Below are 16,840 nucleotides of genomic sequence, written 5' to 3' on the forward strand. Positions count from 1 at the left end.
TAATAGTTTTTACATCACCAATAATAAAAATATACTTTGAACTTTTTTCTGACTATAACTGAGGGAGAAATATCTGTGGAGAGCTTTGGGGGTGGGGGAGTTATTTAAAGTGAGCCACTTGCTTTTTGAATGTCACAAACATCTGCATGCTAGAGAATTGCCATTTGTGTATATTGTATGATAGCGTCCAAGAGCTTAAAAAAATACATGCTGGAGCCATGAATCAAACTCAGTCATGTGACTAGGGGGAGGTACCGTGCTGGCTCCCAGCCAGTGGCAGAAGCTGATGGGTGGAACAAACAGGGCATGAAAAGACTAATATGACTAACGGATCTTAGAATTGTGGTACCCTTGTTTGGATCTACAGGAATGTAGACTTTAGCAGTTCTGCAGCTCTGCCAGCCTTTTTCCTGACACTGGAATTGTTATTCACAAAGTAAAATCCTTCTGCTTTGTGATAGGAACGATAGAAAAAGAACATGGCCTGCATTTTGAAGGTAAATCTCGGTATCTGTTGCTTGAATGCATTGTTAAAAAGAGACCCTGGCTGCTCAGAGGCATGGATTCAGTGCGGTCCTATTGCATCTTAATCTTAGCTGTCTTTTTTGAGTATTGGTTTTGTCTGGCAAAGGAATATGGAGGGATTCTGAAATGTACAGCTGTGTTCTGCTTCCCTTCTCTGCCGCTCTCCCTCTTTCCCTGCATTGTCAGAACTGCAGGCTATCAGCTAGCTAGTGGAAAGGAAGCTGTGTGCAGAATAATAGGAAGGCATGAAGGGGGTGCGGGGCCTCTGGCTTGTCTTAGCTGACTTTGTTTAGCTGAATTCCTTCAGGAGCTATAGCATGTGGGCAACAGCTTCCCTGTACAAAGGACACAAAAGGGGAAGTTGTTTTTCTTTTCTGAACGAGCAGCGCTTGCTGCTTTAAAGAAAAGGCTTCAGACTTACAAAGCTGCACAAGTTGCTCCGTAAGCACACACCCCCTTCTGAATTTACACAAATCCACATGCTAGTACATTTTAGAGCCAAACTGCACCAGGTGGGGCAACTATATGCTGACACATGTGAACACCAGTTTTGTGTTGTATTTCCATCTCCCTGTTAGACATATTCCCACCCGCTTTCCTTGCTAACAGAAGAGTCATTACAAAAATCCCGTTTTTATATGAGCATCACTACAGAAGTATGGAATCGGAGGGGAGAAAGTGGAAGTGCAAGCAAGTAAGAACAATTAACATATGCTTCCTTACAGTGTTGTTACTAGGAGGGAGCCACTATGCATTATTTCTCATTCTACAGATTAAGTAGCTGCTGGGTCATATTTGCAATCTGCCTTTTTCCTTTCTACCCGTATTTTAAAAACATAAACCCACTCTGTTCCACTTCACAAGTAAAACAGGGCATGAAGACCCATCTGCCAGCATTCCCTCGTTTCCAGTCGGATTACTCCTTTTAACAAAGGGTTGATTATTTTGAGCGGTGGGACAGGCTCGAATAGCAAATCTCTCCAAAAAAGCAGCAAAGCTAATGAATTACATAGCTTAATCTTTGCAAAATAAATGTGCTTGCTTCTCACCAGTAAGATGATTTTTGTTTGCTTTCTTACATTTTCTTGAGGAACAAACAGCTTTCTCTTGTCTTCCCCTCCCCCACAAAACAGTTTGTGCACGTGTCTTCGTTTTCTTTAATGCATATGTATTTTGTGGAAGTTTTTAGTAATAAATATGTCAGAGGCTGACTCAATGCTGACCTCTTGCTGAGCCGCCCTCTTTGAATGTTCCTGGTAACTAACTCCCAGGAGGAGGAAACCCCTGAAGAAAAAAAAATAGCTAGTGGATAAGTTGTGACACAGGAGCTTCCTGAATCGGGCCTGCTTTCACAAAGATAAGACGCCATTGGTGGTAGCATCTGCCACCAACCCCAAAATTGATGTAGAAATATTCTTCTCGCTCCCTGGAAACTTCTCATGCAAAAGCTCTCTTTGGACCTGAAAGATAAGTTAGTTGTTTCCTTTGCGAGAAGACTCAAGGGTTTCCACACCTGTGTTTTCCTTTCTTCTCTTTCCCCAGAGGCACAATGTTTCACTTTCCTGCTAAGCCTTGTGGCCCAAAGCCATTGTAGCACTTCTGTAAGTCTGACTTCTGTAGATCTTTCTTTTTATGCTGTTTTGTTATTTTATAGTCATAATTTTTCTCCTCTTCTCAAATCCTGGCGTTCCTGGCCAGTAGGGTAGTTCTGACTGACAGTACTCCAGTCAGCCTAACTCTTATCCTTGCGTCTGCCTGTATTAACAAGATTAAAAAGTGAAAGAGATGTGGAGATTAGCTTTGTAGCAAGACAGACTAGATTCTTTCTGTTCTGTCAGGAATAATCTAAAGGTTTAGACGAATGATTCATAATCACTTTAATACTTGGTATTTTCTTTTAGCTCTTTGTCTATAAACATGTGCTTCATCATGTGGGATATAGTAACTAATATCTACAAAATAAATTCTGTAGACACCTTAAAGTGACTTCAGGTTGTTTCTCAAACTAAGTGATGAAGCTGAGAATAGGAACTACATTTGTAATTGCATCCCAGCTGTATCTTCTTCTTCCTACAACTTCAAGCATATTTTAGGGTGTGTGTAGATGAAATGGGGACCCTAAATTGAAGCGGTGGATTTAAAAAGAACACTGCTTCAATTTAGGGCTAATTAAACCCCTGTGTTGTGCACACACACCACTGATTTACCTGCCTCTCCGGCGGGGAAGGGGGGAGGCTGCTGCTTCCCTCTGTGGCAGCAGCGCCCTCCCCTCCCCCCTCAGGTGGCACCTGCCCTCAGGCACCCAGATCAGGTGGTCCCAGGGGCCACCGCAGCCATGGAGGGAAGAACCGGGTCCCCGCACAGCTCGGGCGGGCAGGCTCTGGGGGGAGGGGAGAGATCAGGTTTCCTGCTCTCCTTGGGTGAAGCCTGCTTTCCCAGGCTGCTGCCAGGCTGTCTGCAGGGCTTCCTGCAGAGCCGTGGAGCTGCACGGAGCCTGGTGCTTTGCTCCACAGCTGTAGGGGCAGCAAACTAAAACTCTCTAGTGTAGTATTTGTTTGCTGTTTGTGAAGCAGCGATGTTTGTGAGCCGGAATTGATTCAATCTTTGCAGGTTAGTCTAACCTGGCTAGGATGAACTGGTTTATAACTGGACAGACGTTCTCTCTGGACTGAGGGAATTCAGGCACATGCCTGCAGTGGCTCAGGCTAGAAGCTGCGGGGTGCTAGAGCAGCCCTCCCTTCCCTTGTACAGACTGAGCACAGGGGTGGGGGCATGGACAAACTCCCACAGGAACTCTGATTAGGAAGGTTCTGCAGATGCATTGCCCGCACAGGCCCAAGCTTTTCACTGCTGGCTGCTCAAGGGGCAGGGGTGTTGCCAGAGCCCAGCTCCTGGCTAGCACTCTGAGGCAAGGGGGGTGTGCAGTGCATGCATCTACTGATGATACGGAGCTTTTCAGTCTCCCTCTCCCTGCTTCTTTTTACTGTCTGCAGCAAACTGACAGGTGAGCAAGCCAGCAGGAGGCTGGTAATAGTGATTATCCCCTCATCAGCAAAACAGTAGGCTCTCTCCATTACTTCAAACTTTTATTAAACAGCTTACCAGCTGACCTGTTGCTTCACTCTAAATAGCCCCAAGCAGTCACTGTTGTGTCTGCCTTTCCCAGTTAAATTGGAGAGACACATACAGATATCTCTCAGCATTAGCTAGCATACCACATTCCTAGGGGCCATGGGGCCAGGGGCCATGCTGTGGAAGATGGGAGGGGAGGGGATTCCTGCCTGAGCAGTGAGGCAGACTAGGGCAGGGGGAAGCCAGGCAGACCCTGCTGTGCCAGCAGTCTGTGCCAGAGTTCCAGCCAGAGAGCAAAGGGGAGGGGCCAGCTCTGCTGTGGAGCAGAGAGCCCCATCCAGCCCAGAGAGCATGCCGGGATCCTGGGGGTGTCTGGTTTAGCTTAAACTAGCAAGGGGTCTAGGACAGACATTGAATAAATGAGTTTGAGCCAAATCAGTTAAGTCTGATGCTACATTCAACCATGTTTATCTCAAACCAGTTTCAGCCATTTTCAAACTGGTTTATATACACTGAACATCTGTTCTGTTACAGGTTTAAACCAGTTTCTGATCACTTAAACCAGTTTATGTGTAATGTCTGTCCCTAGCCTAAGTGAAAAAGGTAGTGGTGACTACTGGAAACTGACCTATTTACCTATGTTAAATAAAATATATGGCAAATAATGCCCTTTGTACTACCTTTACCATAGAAATTACCTTGAATACTAAAGGTTTATCAAAGGTAAAATACTCACTAGGACAGCGCTAGAGATAATGATGACTTCTCTGAGGTAGCCATTTCTACATTGCATCCATCTATCAGTTGAGACCTGTGAGGATGTCTTTGCTAATGGGTCATATTCAGATGGCAAGGAAGCATTGAAGCTGAAAGCAGGGAAGCTTACTAATTCTGGTAAACTGCCAGTGACTGTGATTTTGGAGTTTTAAGACATTTTCCAGGCCTTTAAATAAAAATCACGGTAGGTCTATGGTCCTTTTGCCTACCCTAGTTTTGTTTTAAGATTAAGATGGCCACATGCCATAACAATGGGAACTAGATAAGTTCAATGATTGCTATTTAAAAAGTCACCATTCTCTAGCTGTGTCTGAGATTGCAGAGCTTATCAGTGCTTAGCAGTAGTTGACATAGTGGAAGTAAATAAAGTAGTATGGAAGCCCAGTTTTTATGCTGAATTTGAGAATGATCATTGTATGGGTCAGCCTTGCACATTCTTTTTAAAAGAATGGTAAGTCAAATATAGGATAAAGGCATGATAAATAGGGACCGACCAAATTCACAATTGTGTGGTTTTTCACAGAAAATGCAAAATTGGGCAGGCTCCTCATTTTGGCCACCTTACTGCAAACCCTCCACCTGCCTTACCGAAAGTAAAACACTGGCTCCCTTAAGGGACCCAGCAGTCTTCATGGCTCTGTGGCCTGGCCATGCAGCCCTCTAGGGTGGTGAGGGCGGGAGAGAGGCTGCTGGCACAAAAGGCTCCTGGAAAGATGGCTGCTGCCTCCACTCCTCACTGCTGATTGGCTGAGAGGGCTGCGTGTTTTGTGCCCTGCCCCTTGCCACCAATCAGCACCGAGGTATGGGACTGCATGACAGAAAGTCTTCACAACCATTCAGTAGCAAGGGGCCAGGTTGTATGATGGACAGCACTCACAACCAATCAGCAACAAGGGGTGGGCCCACTGGGGCCTCTCAACCAATCAGAGACGTGGGGGAGTGGACCTTGCCCTCCTCAGCCCACAAAAATGACCATTGGTCATGAGATCTGCAAGCAAAATCGGCTGGCCACCTCCTCAAATTAGGTAGACCCCTAATGATAGACGTGTACCTTACAGACTAAATCAGAAATGCATAAGCTTTCATGAGCTTAGCTTTCCTTCATCAGATGCTATGAAAGGACATGCATAGAATGGTTTATCAAACAGAGGCAGTGATCAAACAACAAGGGAGAAGGGAAGTTCTGGGAGAGGCAAACAAGTAACAAACCCATAGGAACAAAGGGGTCACGGATGCTAATTTCGCTAATGGGATAAGAATCTGTAGTTGCTGTTTAGACCAAACTTCTACTCTGTGGATAATTTCTTGTTTCACAATTTCCCGTTCAAGTTGTTTTTTCAAGTTTTGTTGTTTAAAAACAGCTGCTCTGTGGTCAGTGATGGACTGTCCAGAGTGATACAGTGTTCTGCCACAGGCTTGTGTGTCTTTCTGGAACTGATGTCAGATCAATTTTCATTCATTCTTACACGTAGGGATTAACTCCACCCTGCCCTTTCCCAATGTAGACAGCAAAGGGCACTGTAAGTAGGTGATGGCATTAGTAGAGGTGCACATGAATTAACCTTGGATTTTATAACTGATTTCATCCAGTGATGATTTAGTTTGTATTGATAAGGGGCCACAGCTTGCATATGGTTCCATCCTGGGTGTCTTGGTGGCATTAGGAGTTAGGTAGACTGCTTGAGAGATCCCATGGCAAGTTGGAGGGGCAGCTGTCTGTAAAACTAGAAGACATTTGTTATTTCAGAAGGGTTTGGTGGTTATTAATTATATGTTCTATGACTGTGTTTAAAATGGGGGCCAGAGGTGACAACCAGAGGGATTCTGGTGTTCTTGTGTTGGGGTTGGTACTGAAGCAGGTTGGAGTGATATCTGAGTCTGACTTCGTTCCTTTGAGTGGCTTCAGTTTTTAGATTATATTATAACTGTAGAAATCCCTGCCTTAGATCTTTAAGGTGTGCATGCTGGTTGGTGAGATCAGAACAGATACAGTTGTAAGGTAAAGCTTGGCTGAAGACAATGAAATCAGTGGTATTGTTAGGATGAAAGTTCATGGTGTGAAGGTAGTGGTGGTGGCTAATGAGTTTCTGATAAAATGTGGTTGCAATATGGCTACTGCAAACCTTTACCGTGGTGTCTAGAAAATTAATTTGCTGGGATTATTCCAGAGTTAGTTTGGAAGGGTGGAAATTGTTAAAGTGAATTCAGATATATACTGCTATCTCTTTATATTACAGTATATTGTAACATCACCCCTTGAAAGCAGTTTTGATCTCTAATATTTTAAAGCATTTCAAATTTCTCAGCACGTAGGAGAGGCAAGGATTTATTTTAATGATATCTTTTATCAGACCAACTGTACATTTGGGAGAGATGCTAGACAAGCTTTGGGGCACAAAGTACTCTTCCGGGGGGGGAGAGGTTAATGCACCTTGAGTAGTAAGACATCATATTTTATGATGGTATTTAGAACAAGGAGAACAGGAAGGGCTTCTTCATGGTTTCTGTTTTTCCTGTTCTCAAAATCTTTTTTGTTGTTATACGAGTGGGTTTTGTCCTTGTGTGGTACAGTTTTAACCCTATAAATTTAATATGATAGATTTAGTCACAAAAATATTCCAGATTTGAGGTCCCTTCCAGATATCATCATAGGGGATTCTAGCCCAACCCCATTCAAGGCAGTATAATTTATCTAAGCCTAAACCATTCCCAACCAAATTTTTGTCTAAACTTTACTTCCAGTGACACAGCTGCCACAGCCTCTCCAGTAATCTGTTCCAGTACATGACTACTCTCAGAGCTAAGAAGTTCTCTTGCAATTTAAGCCCATTTGCTTTTTGTCCTATCCCCTGTAGACAGAACAATAGATTGCATCCTAGCCTATACGAAGACAGCTGTGGCTACCCATAAATTTATCCGGGGAGGACAGCAGGGAATTGGGGATGCTCTGTTTTCCAGAGCGCCCCAGGGAGTAACTAAGAATAACGGGTGCAAGCTAGTGGAGTGTAGATTTATGTTAGACATTAGGAAGAAATTTTTTACAAGAAGAGTGGGCTGAGGAGGGCAAGGTCCACTCCCCCACATCTCTGATTGGTTGAGAGGCCCCAGTGGGCCCACCCCTTGTTGCTGATTGGTTGTGAGTGCTGTCCATCGTACAACCTGGCCCCTTGCCACTGAATGGTTGTGAAGACTTTGTCATGCAGTTCCATACCTCGGTGCTGATTGGTGGCAAGGGGCAGGGCACAAAACACGCAGCCCTCTCAGCCAATCAGCAGTGAGGAGTGGAGGCAGCAGCCATCTTTCCAGGAGCCTTTTGTGCCAGCAGCCTCTCTCCTGCCCTCACCACCCTAGAGGGCTGCATGGCCAGGCCACAGAGCCATGAAGACTGCTGGGTCCCTTAAGGGAGCCAGTGTTTTACTTTCGGTAAGGCAGGTGGAGGGTTTGCAGTAAGGTGGTCCTTTTTATATGCCTTTTCCCCACAATTCTATTAGTTTAGTTAAGCCAATGGGTTGTGTCTTCTCTTAACCTAAAATGTAACCCCTTTGGGCAGGAATGGTCTCCTCCTGAGACTGGTCATTGACTACAGGGCCTATAGCTGACTAGAGTCTCTGGAAAGCACTGGAAGACAAATAATGTTACTATTTTTGAGGAAAATGCTAAACCTGTACTTTTGGGGCTAAAAGGGAAAAGGTGAGTTCAGTTTTCTGTATTGCCCAGGTTGGCTAATGCTTGATTGGAGAGGTGGAAAGGCTAAAAGCTGAAGGTGTAAGCTCCAGTGTCTTTGTCACTTTAGATAGTAACTTGCTAATGTGATCACTTGTCCCAAGAGCGACAGTCTACATGAGGAAGCTTACAGATAATACCTCACAGATGGTTTCTGTATTGTCAGAAGTCTGAAGTTTGCTTTTCTCTCCACCCTGACCCTGCAGTGATAGTAGGAACTTTGGAGTGGGGACCAGATTTATCAGAGCCTGTTGTATAGAGGGACAAGAGAAGGCTTCAGGGGAATGGAGACACAGATAGAGTGCAAAACCAGTCATGCATGTATGTAGTAGTTATGAGTTACTTCATTTGGATAATGGATATTTACGTTAATTTTAGTTTCAACTGATGTATGCTTTAAAAATATTATCGAGCAGACCATGGGTCTGGACCATGCATGTTCCTGACAGCTGAGCTAACATGAAGAGAACCATGCTTGTTGATATTCATCCCTGATGTGCCTCCTACCTCTTCTTCCCTGGCAGTTTACAGCAGTGATTTTCAATTGGGGATTGGGATGCCTTGCAGTCCTTTTGGAGGTGTTGCAATGTGCCACACAATGTTAACACCTTTAGGTGTGCTGATATCCTTCACAAGATAAATCCAGCTACTTCAAGTAGTAATCTGTAGTGTTAAAAGCATTTGGACTTGTTGGGGTCTTTCTGAGTTCTTTGCAGTAGAAGAATTTCTCTACTATTTTTATGTAGTAAATAATCAGTTGAAAACTAAGAGCTGACATTTTCTGAGGGGAGTCTTGAGTCTAAAAAAATCATTGAGAACCAATGGTTTACACTTTGTCTGGTAGGGTATTTGACCATGGGACCTACTTCTTCCCTTTTTTTTAAAGGGGATGATTTCCCCATGATGGGGAGGGTAATAAGGTCCACCCTGCCACATCCACTGCACACTTTCTCATCAGTGTGGTTTTTTCCAACCATAAAGAGCACTCTGTGGTGTCCTGCAGAAGGAGCTTGGTTGACAGTTTCCTTCCATATGAGAAGATCCTTGCATACAGAAGATTCTGGGCAAACCTCTAAATTACCCATAGTTTCAGCTTAATATAATAACCTGGCATAAGATGAAGCAATATTTTTCAGGCTGCTCAATTTTCCACTGTGGGTAAAAACATTCCTATGTTTTACATGCTTAAATCTTTAGGAATTAAAAGGACCATTTAAAACGTAAGAGATTAGTCTTCAGTTTCCAAAGTTGCCATTTTTCACATTTCATGGATCCAGTAAGCCAGTCTTTTTATTTCAGTTTTCTGTTCTGACATGCTTCAGGGAGAAAAGCTGTGAGAAAATACAAGCTGAGCCGAACTCTTCAGGAACCCTTTTACCTGGTTTGTTTCAGTTTAAATGTAGTTAATGACAAAATGGTTGCAATGTAACGAGTGCCTGTTTTATTACTCTCTTCAAGGAGTAATACCAGCTCTTAGCAGCCTTTTCCTTTGTATAACCTTTCATGCAATTATACTATGTGGGTCACATTCTTTAGAGACAATTTCTAGAATAATAGTGGTTGTATGACGTAAAGAGTACTGTTCATGGTTTTAAAGATCATCCTTGTAAAGGATTTGTTGGAGCAGATAAGATGATTGTGTAGCAGGACCCAGAGAACACGCATCTCCACGCACTCTGTAATGGCACCTTAACTTAAAAAAAGGTTGTTTTTCAGAATTGTATGTATGGAGAGTCGGTTATAATGGAAAATTTCAGCCTTCAAATCAACCAACAATTCACCATGCTGGACGTGGCCTCCAGTTCAGTATTACTATGCATGGAACAACCTAAATAAGTAGTTGATAGCTGATTAGTTGCTTTACCAACAAAAAGATTATTTGATTACGTCTGGTTATTTTAATAAACTTAATGCTTTCACAGTTACAGGTGCAAAGTAGGGTTACCATATGTCCGGATTTTCCTGGACATGTCCTTTTGGGTCCTCCAGTCTCTGTCTTGGTGGTTTTTTTGGAAATAGGAATAAGTGTCCGGGATTTTCCTGGTAGAACTGCATTTCCCAGCTTGTTCTAGCAGCGTGTGTGTTTACCAGGGTTCGGGGTTTTCCGTTTGCTACAGAACAATGTGCATTCTCCTCTTTAAAGCTGCTTGGGGTGATTGGAGGTAGGGTCTGTGGGTGCCACGTGGGTCTGTGTGCGCACATGTACATGGCTGGCATATAGCCAGACAGGCTGGTGGGAGCTGCCTTAGCAGCTGGCTGCAGGTAAGTCTATGGGAGGGTGGGGGTTGTAGGGTCAGGGCTTGGAGACTGTGCAGGGGGCTCTGTGTGTGTGTCAGGGTGCCTGCTGGCACTGGGGAAAGGTGTATGGGTGCTACGGCTATAGCAGGGCAGGGAGAGGCACCTGCCCTTCCAGCAGGTGAAGGGGGCAGAATGGGCCCTTGGGGGCAGTGGAGAGCTACACAGCCATGCCAGCAGCACCAGGGCTGGTGCCCATGCTTCTAGGGATGGAGTGGCCAGGAGACGCTCCCCAGGGTGGCACAGGAGTCTCTGCCCAGGGTGGACGGTGCCACCAGTCTTCCCCCCTCCTCCCTCCAGGCCATGCCAGGGCTGAACTCACCCTTCCACTGCCTGTATGAGCTGCAGCCACTGCAGCTGCTGTACTCTGGCCTGATTTGGATGGTGGCAGCTGGAGCCCTCTCCAGCAGGGCTGTGGGGAGCAGGCGGCTGCGAGTTGGGACTGAGGGGTCCCAGCAGGGCCAAGGACCTACGGGTCAGGAGTGAGAGTGGGGCAGCAGCAGGGATGGGGAACTACAGGTTGGGAGTGAGGGGCACCGGCAGGGACAGGGGAGCTGTGGTTGAGAGGGGAACTAGAGAGAGTGGGGGGCTATGTTAGGAGTTAGGGGCACGCCCCGCCAAAGAGATGTCCCCATTTTTGGAACTGGAAATATGGCAAGCTTAGTGCAAAGTAAGTTGCACTGTTTAGTTAAAGGCAATTCTATTTGCTTTTTTAAGTTTGATTGGAATTGGAATACAGTTTCATGACTTGTTTTCTTTATTTGGGAAATGGGGTATTTAAACTAGAAACTACAGACCATTTATTTTTCTAGCTATGCAGAGTAGCATAATAAAGATAAGGCTTCTGTCTCTTATGAATAGCTGCAGCTTGTTTTGTGAGACCTGTCATATTCTTTATAAAACTATTCATTTAAGTAAGAAATTTAGGTTCAGGTCAAATTTAAATGCATGGAGATGTTGAAGCTTAATTAGTATTTGCAAAACACTTAAGAGATCCTGGGCTGGTGAATGTAGATGCTGATGGAAGAAGTCTCCCATGCAGCGTAGTCCTTCCATTAATTATCCAGTTTTTACCGATTTGTGTTAGCCATATTTATGGCCCTGGTTATGGATTAAGTTCTTATTAAACTAAGCACTATGCAAACACAGGATAAGGAGATGAGCCTTACCCCAAACAGCTTGCACAATGGAAGTGTAAGATGAGAGACAACAGGTACATACAACCAGATGATGAAGAAGAGCATTAAAAATCTCTCTGACATTATGAGAGTATTCTGCCCCTTAATTCCTCTTGCTGTAGTACTTTCCCTTTGTTTTCGAGAACACAAGAAGTGAACGTGATGCTCTTTCAGAATCCCTGGGAGCTGAGCTCCCTCTCCTGAAGATGGAATTTAAATCACTGATCTAATTGATACCTAAGCTTGGTCTTTTTTTTTCTCCTGATGTTGCCGTAAAGTCAACTGACTCCTGTTCTCTTGGGCCACAAGACAGCTCTGAATGGCACAAAAGTCAAGCAAATGGATGTCATATTGCAAGTGCCAAATTTGAGAGCGTGACAGTTCTTGCCTTTTCATGGCCGGCACATGTTCCTGGGGTTTTGCATGCCCTGGGAAGATAAATGCCCCATGAGAGCATGTATTGCACTGCCCCATCCTGACTCTGGGCACAACCTTGTGAGCAGGGGAACCCACTTGCAGAGATGTTCCCCAAGTTAGGACAACAGCCCCAGGTGCTGTGCCCTACAGGGTCCGGCCCCGAAACACTGGGAGTGGCAGGGACCTGACCTGGCAGGACAGCAACCCCAGCAATGTCTGTAGATGCAAGTGAATTAGATCAGCTGGGCTGGGACACATCCTGGCACAAGTGATCTTGCTCTAAAGAAGACATCTGTTTATAGTCTTGGATCCTGAAATTAACTTTCCATTGCACAATAAAACAATAACAGGTCATAGGAAACAGCAATAAAAAACACTAATTTATTGGAATCTAAAGCATTATTTTTCCTGGTCATTCTCTGAAATGTTTAGAATGGAATTGCTATCCAAACTGAATGAAAGATAAACTAACACATTGTGAATTATTCAGATTTAGAATAGGCTGTAGCCTGGCCCAATGGCACTCACTTGCCACACAAAATTTTATGGATTATATTATAAGAAGCACGGAATGTCTTTTATTAGGCTGAATTCTTGCAAATTTGATTAAAATGAAATTCTGACAACTATAAAAAAAAAAAAATTTTCATCATTTTTGACACAAAAAAGGGATTCCATAAGTGACTGACTCGGCACTAATGGCTGTAATAGTTCAACACCTAAAAGCAATTTTCCTCCAAATGTCTCTGAAGGGAACACTATTCTTGGCCTCAAAGAGGGCAGGAGCTCTACAGCATAGTTTATCTTTTGGTTGATGGGATAGTGAGCATGGTCCTTGTATTTATTGCTGCTTAGAGATAATCTATAAAAGTGGGGTGTGTTCCTCTATGATGTGTAATCATTTTTTCCCAAACGTCTTGTTTTTGTCTTTTATAATGATGGGAAAGCAACTGTCTAGCAACTGTCTAGCCAGCCTAAGGCTTTCATACACACAATATACATAAGATTAGCTCAGATTGGTTTTAAAATCACTCTAGTTAAGCTTGGGAAATAACTCCTGTAAAAATATATTTATATTGATTTACAGTATTTATACTGATTTAGCTTGATTTTAATCAAGATGTAAGTAAGCATCTTCTCAAACAAATGCAAGTTAGGACCTACCTCATGCTCTAAAAGTCATTACTGTATGTGATAATGAAGCAGTGGAGGGCGAAAAGCTGTTTATGCTTTGCAATTCACCTTTAAGCACTGAAGCATATGACATCCAAATGTTGTCTTTTTTGCTTTTTCTCTAGACTGTATGGAGTTGTGTACATAGTCACTGGTAGGGAATCATATTAAAGACAGAGCAGGCTGTTTGGAAAAAGTTTGTCTTTGATCCACACATGAGCTTTGTTGATTAGATCCCATTCATTTTTCTTAATCCTCGTTATAACTGGTAAGCAACACGGCACATTATAATGTGGAATGAAACGTCATAAGATAAAGCAAACTCCTCTTCTCTGACATACAGGCAGTCCTCGACTTACAACGTTTTGACTTGCAGCGATTCGCGCTTGTGGCGCCGGGCATTTACACCCATGTTATTACTTACGCCGCTGGATTCTCACGCAGCGCTACAGGGAAATTTACAGTGAGAAAAAGAGGGCAGCAAAACAAACAGCCCTGGATCAGTTTCTCAAAAAGCCAGCAAGAGGCCCTAAGTCTGCCCAAAATCTCCCCAAAGAAGCCCTTCTGAATTCCATGACCCTGATGAAGGTGTTCCTTCACCTTCTGACTAAATACAATTTTATGTGATTAGTTGCTGTATTGCCCTGTTTAATTGATTTATATACAGTACACTTTAGAAAGCTTTGTCCTGTACAGTGTATATCATTTATAGTTGATTATATAGTTGATTTAAATACGGTGTTTATGGTAATTTCTATAAAAAGTTGGGCATCAGGGCCTTGGTCAGGAACATAACCCCCTATTATAACATTGTTTCTATGGGAAAATCAGATTTGACTTGCATCATTTCGACTTACAGCACCTTTTCCACGAATGTAACCTGTCATAAGTGCGAAGGCTGCCCGTACTGTATCAAAACATTTGCAATGTACCATAGATGTACTCTTCCTTACCCTGACAGTAAATACACCCCCAAAATACACATCCTGTATTGTGGAACTGGCTGAACATGTCAAGATGATTAAGGCCAGGAAAATGGAAATGGGAAATTTCTGTGGATATTTTTTGTTTTGTTTGTTGTTTTTTTGGGTATTCACCTATAGTTTCCATTCAGTAAACCTAAAACAACAGAGAGTTATTTAGCATTTGTAATGTGTTTACCCATGTGACTACATGGGTAATGTGTACCTTCTGTAAGGACTTGGTTGTAGGGGATCAGTAGGCCACCAGGGGAGGGCCAGAGATGGGAGCTGGGGGACCCAAAGGTACACATGACATTGTGGGTGGGGGAAGGGGGTAAGCAGTAGACTCCCAAGTACCCAAACCAAGGGGGAATTCCTGGAGCAGAGTCCAAGTCACAGACCAAGTCAGGGACCAAATAACCAAATCCAGGGACAGAGTCAAGAGGCAGAGCCAAGCAGGGTCGGAAGCCAGAAAACTAAAGACCACAGGGTCCAGGATGGTTTACCGCTGCAGGCCATCCAGAAGATGGACTTAAATGAGGAGGCTGCTCTCCCCAGTAGCTGATCAGAACACCCTAACTGTGGTTTACCAGCAGAATAGGGCTTCCAATTAGAGCAGGGGTGGGCAATTATTTCAGCTGGAGGCCTGCTTAATGAGTTTTGGTGAGCTGTTGAGAGCTGCAAGGTTAGCCCTGCCCCTTGACAGCTGTCCTGCCCCCTGAGCACCATCTTGGGACCAGAAGTCCCGCCCCTAACCCCTGACCTCTGCCCCCAGAAGAGCTCCTTTTACTCCCCCCTTCCCCCCAGAAGTACTCCTTGTGGGAGAGGGTGCTATGCATGTGGTGGCAGTGTGCAGGGTCAGCCCCATCTGGTCCCATAACATGCAACTCCCATGCGCCCGCCCAAGTCCCCATCTGCAGATAACGGCAGCAAGTGGAGCCAGTCTCACCCAGCCCCATAGTGCCTAGCTCCCACAATCCTACCCCAGGCCCCAGCCACACATGGTGGCAGCATGTGGGGCCAGCCTGACCCAGCCCCACAGCGCGCAGCTCCAGCAGTATGCAAGGCCAGCCCAGTCGAGCCCAGCCCCATAGTGCACAGCTCCCTATACTCCCACCCCCTTTCCTCTAGCGGGAAGTCCTGGTCCAGGCCCAAGCCCAGTGGGGTCCATACCTGAATTCCCACTCTCATAGGCAGGGAGGACTGGGAACAGCCCCGGGGGGAGGGGAGAGGGGGCAGGCACAAGATCTGCCAGGCAGAGGCTCCTCGTCTTTCAGGCCCCCTGCTTGGGGCTGGGGTAGGGCAGACCAGGCTGGGGTGGGGGGTAGTTGCTTAGGAACCAGAGCTGCACCTCCTGCACGGAGGCACCGTTTGTAGAGTGCAGTGAGGGTCAGGGTTTACAGGGGGCTCGTGGAGGGGTTAAATGGGCTGGATGGAATTGCCTGGTTGGTTGGATTCAGCCCATGGGCTGTATTTTGCCCACCCCTGAGTTTGAGCCCCACGCAGGTTTAACCAATAGGCAATTAGTCCTGGCTGGGCTGCCTGTTAGAGCTCCTGAGGTATAGGTTGTAGCCATGTTGGTCTAAGGACATAGGCAGATACGGTTCTTTGGGTAAATTTGATATATTTTATTAAAGCAGATCAAATAGTTGGAAAAAATTCTTCTTTGTAAGGTTTCAGGTTTAAATACCTTTCATCAGGCTGAGGAAGCATCTGCAGTTGGAGTGTGCTCTTTCTGGATGAAAGAATAGTAAAGAAGTCAGAGGCTGGTGTGCATGCAAGGAAGGCAGTCAGTGGGGACGTAAATTGGGGAATCCCCAGTTTAGGGCTCCTGACACCTTCCAGGGTGCTCTGAACAGTGTGACTAATACCTGTCAGGTGTTCATCCTCTCATGTTCTCCCCAGGGGGAGCATACGCAGTATTAGGTTAAAAGGGATTGGAGGGAAAATGATCCTTTTGGGACTCCACAAATGAGAGGTCTGGTGAAGGAGGGTGCATCATATAGGAATGACTAGAACTGTTTTAAAGAATTACTTTGCTGTCTCAGATGGCAGCAATATGTCATGGTCAGCTGTGGTAAATGGTGCCAAGAGGGCCCATGGATGAGAATGGATGTCCACTTTCTAGTCTTGCTGAATCATCTACGCTGCCACCTGCTGCAGGTTTTTGGGTTGTGTTGCATTAGGTTATTTACAGGGTTCAAACTGAGCCATCGTAAGCCACCAGAAAGTGGGAGATGTATAAGCTTTTATAGTATTTAAACATTTTTTGTTAAAATGGCTAGGAAGGCACTTATAAGCTAAATTACATATGCAGTGTTCCTCTGCATCCATAGAAGAATATAGATAGATTGTTGGATAGGTAGATAATATAAGAAGTGAGAATTGTTCCAGTAATTTTAATATATATATTTATATATATATACAATATAAGGTCTACTCTTGCTGATGCCCAGTTGTACCAGTTTGCTGATACCAGAATAATTAAATACAAATCTTCTATGGTGGGCTCAGATATATTGGTATAAAAACATTTAAAAAGATAGAATTTACGGTCAAATAAACTATACTAGAACAATGCTCTTCATACTAACTTATTTGCATCCCAGGAGTAATTCTGGTATAGCAACTTTGCTTAAAAAATTTGCGCCTTTAATTGAAATAGTTATACCAGTGCACAGTCTGTATGCAACTCAGCCCTAATTATTATTAGAGGCT

At 44.4% G+C, this 16,840-nt stretch overlaps 1 protein-coding gene across 3 annotated transcripts in view; it reads left to right on the top strand.

Moving 5' to 3' along the window:
• The first annotated feature begins 279 nt into the window (after positions 1–279).
• ST6GALNAC3 (ST6 N-acetylgalactosaminide alpha-2,6-sialyltransferase 3) overlaps positions 280–16,840 on the top strand; it is a 363,147-nt gene continuing 346,586 nt past the window's right edge. For 2 of the 3 annotated variants that reach the window (XM_090048545.1, XM_090048544.1), the window contains exon 1: positions 280–497. Coding sequence is in view for 2 of the 3 variants with exons in the window: in XM_090048544.1 (XP_089904670.1) it covers positions 480–497 (18 nt within the window). In the remaining variant the exon portion in view is untranslated. Of the gene's footprint in view, positions 498–1,137; positions 1,220–16,840 lie in introns of those variants that run through there. The other variant, XM_090048543.1, reaches the window with a different exon arrangement.

The sequence above is a fragment of the Crocodylus siamensis genome, chromosome 5 (assembly GCF_052110815.1).
Source record: "Crocodylus siamensis isolate JL-2025a chromosome 5, ASM5211081v1, whole genome shotgun sequence".
NCBI classification, from domain to species: domain Eukaryota; kingdom Metazoa; phylum Chordata; order Crocodylia; family Crocodylidae; genus Crocodylus; species Crocodylus siamensis.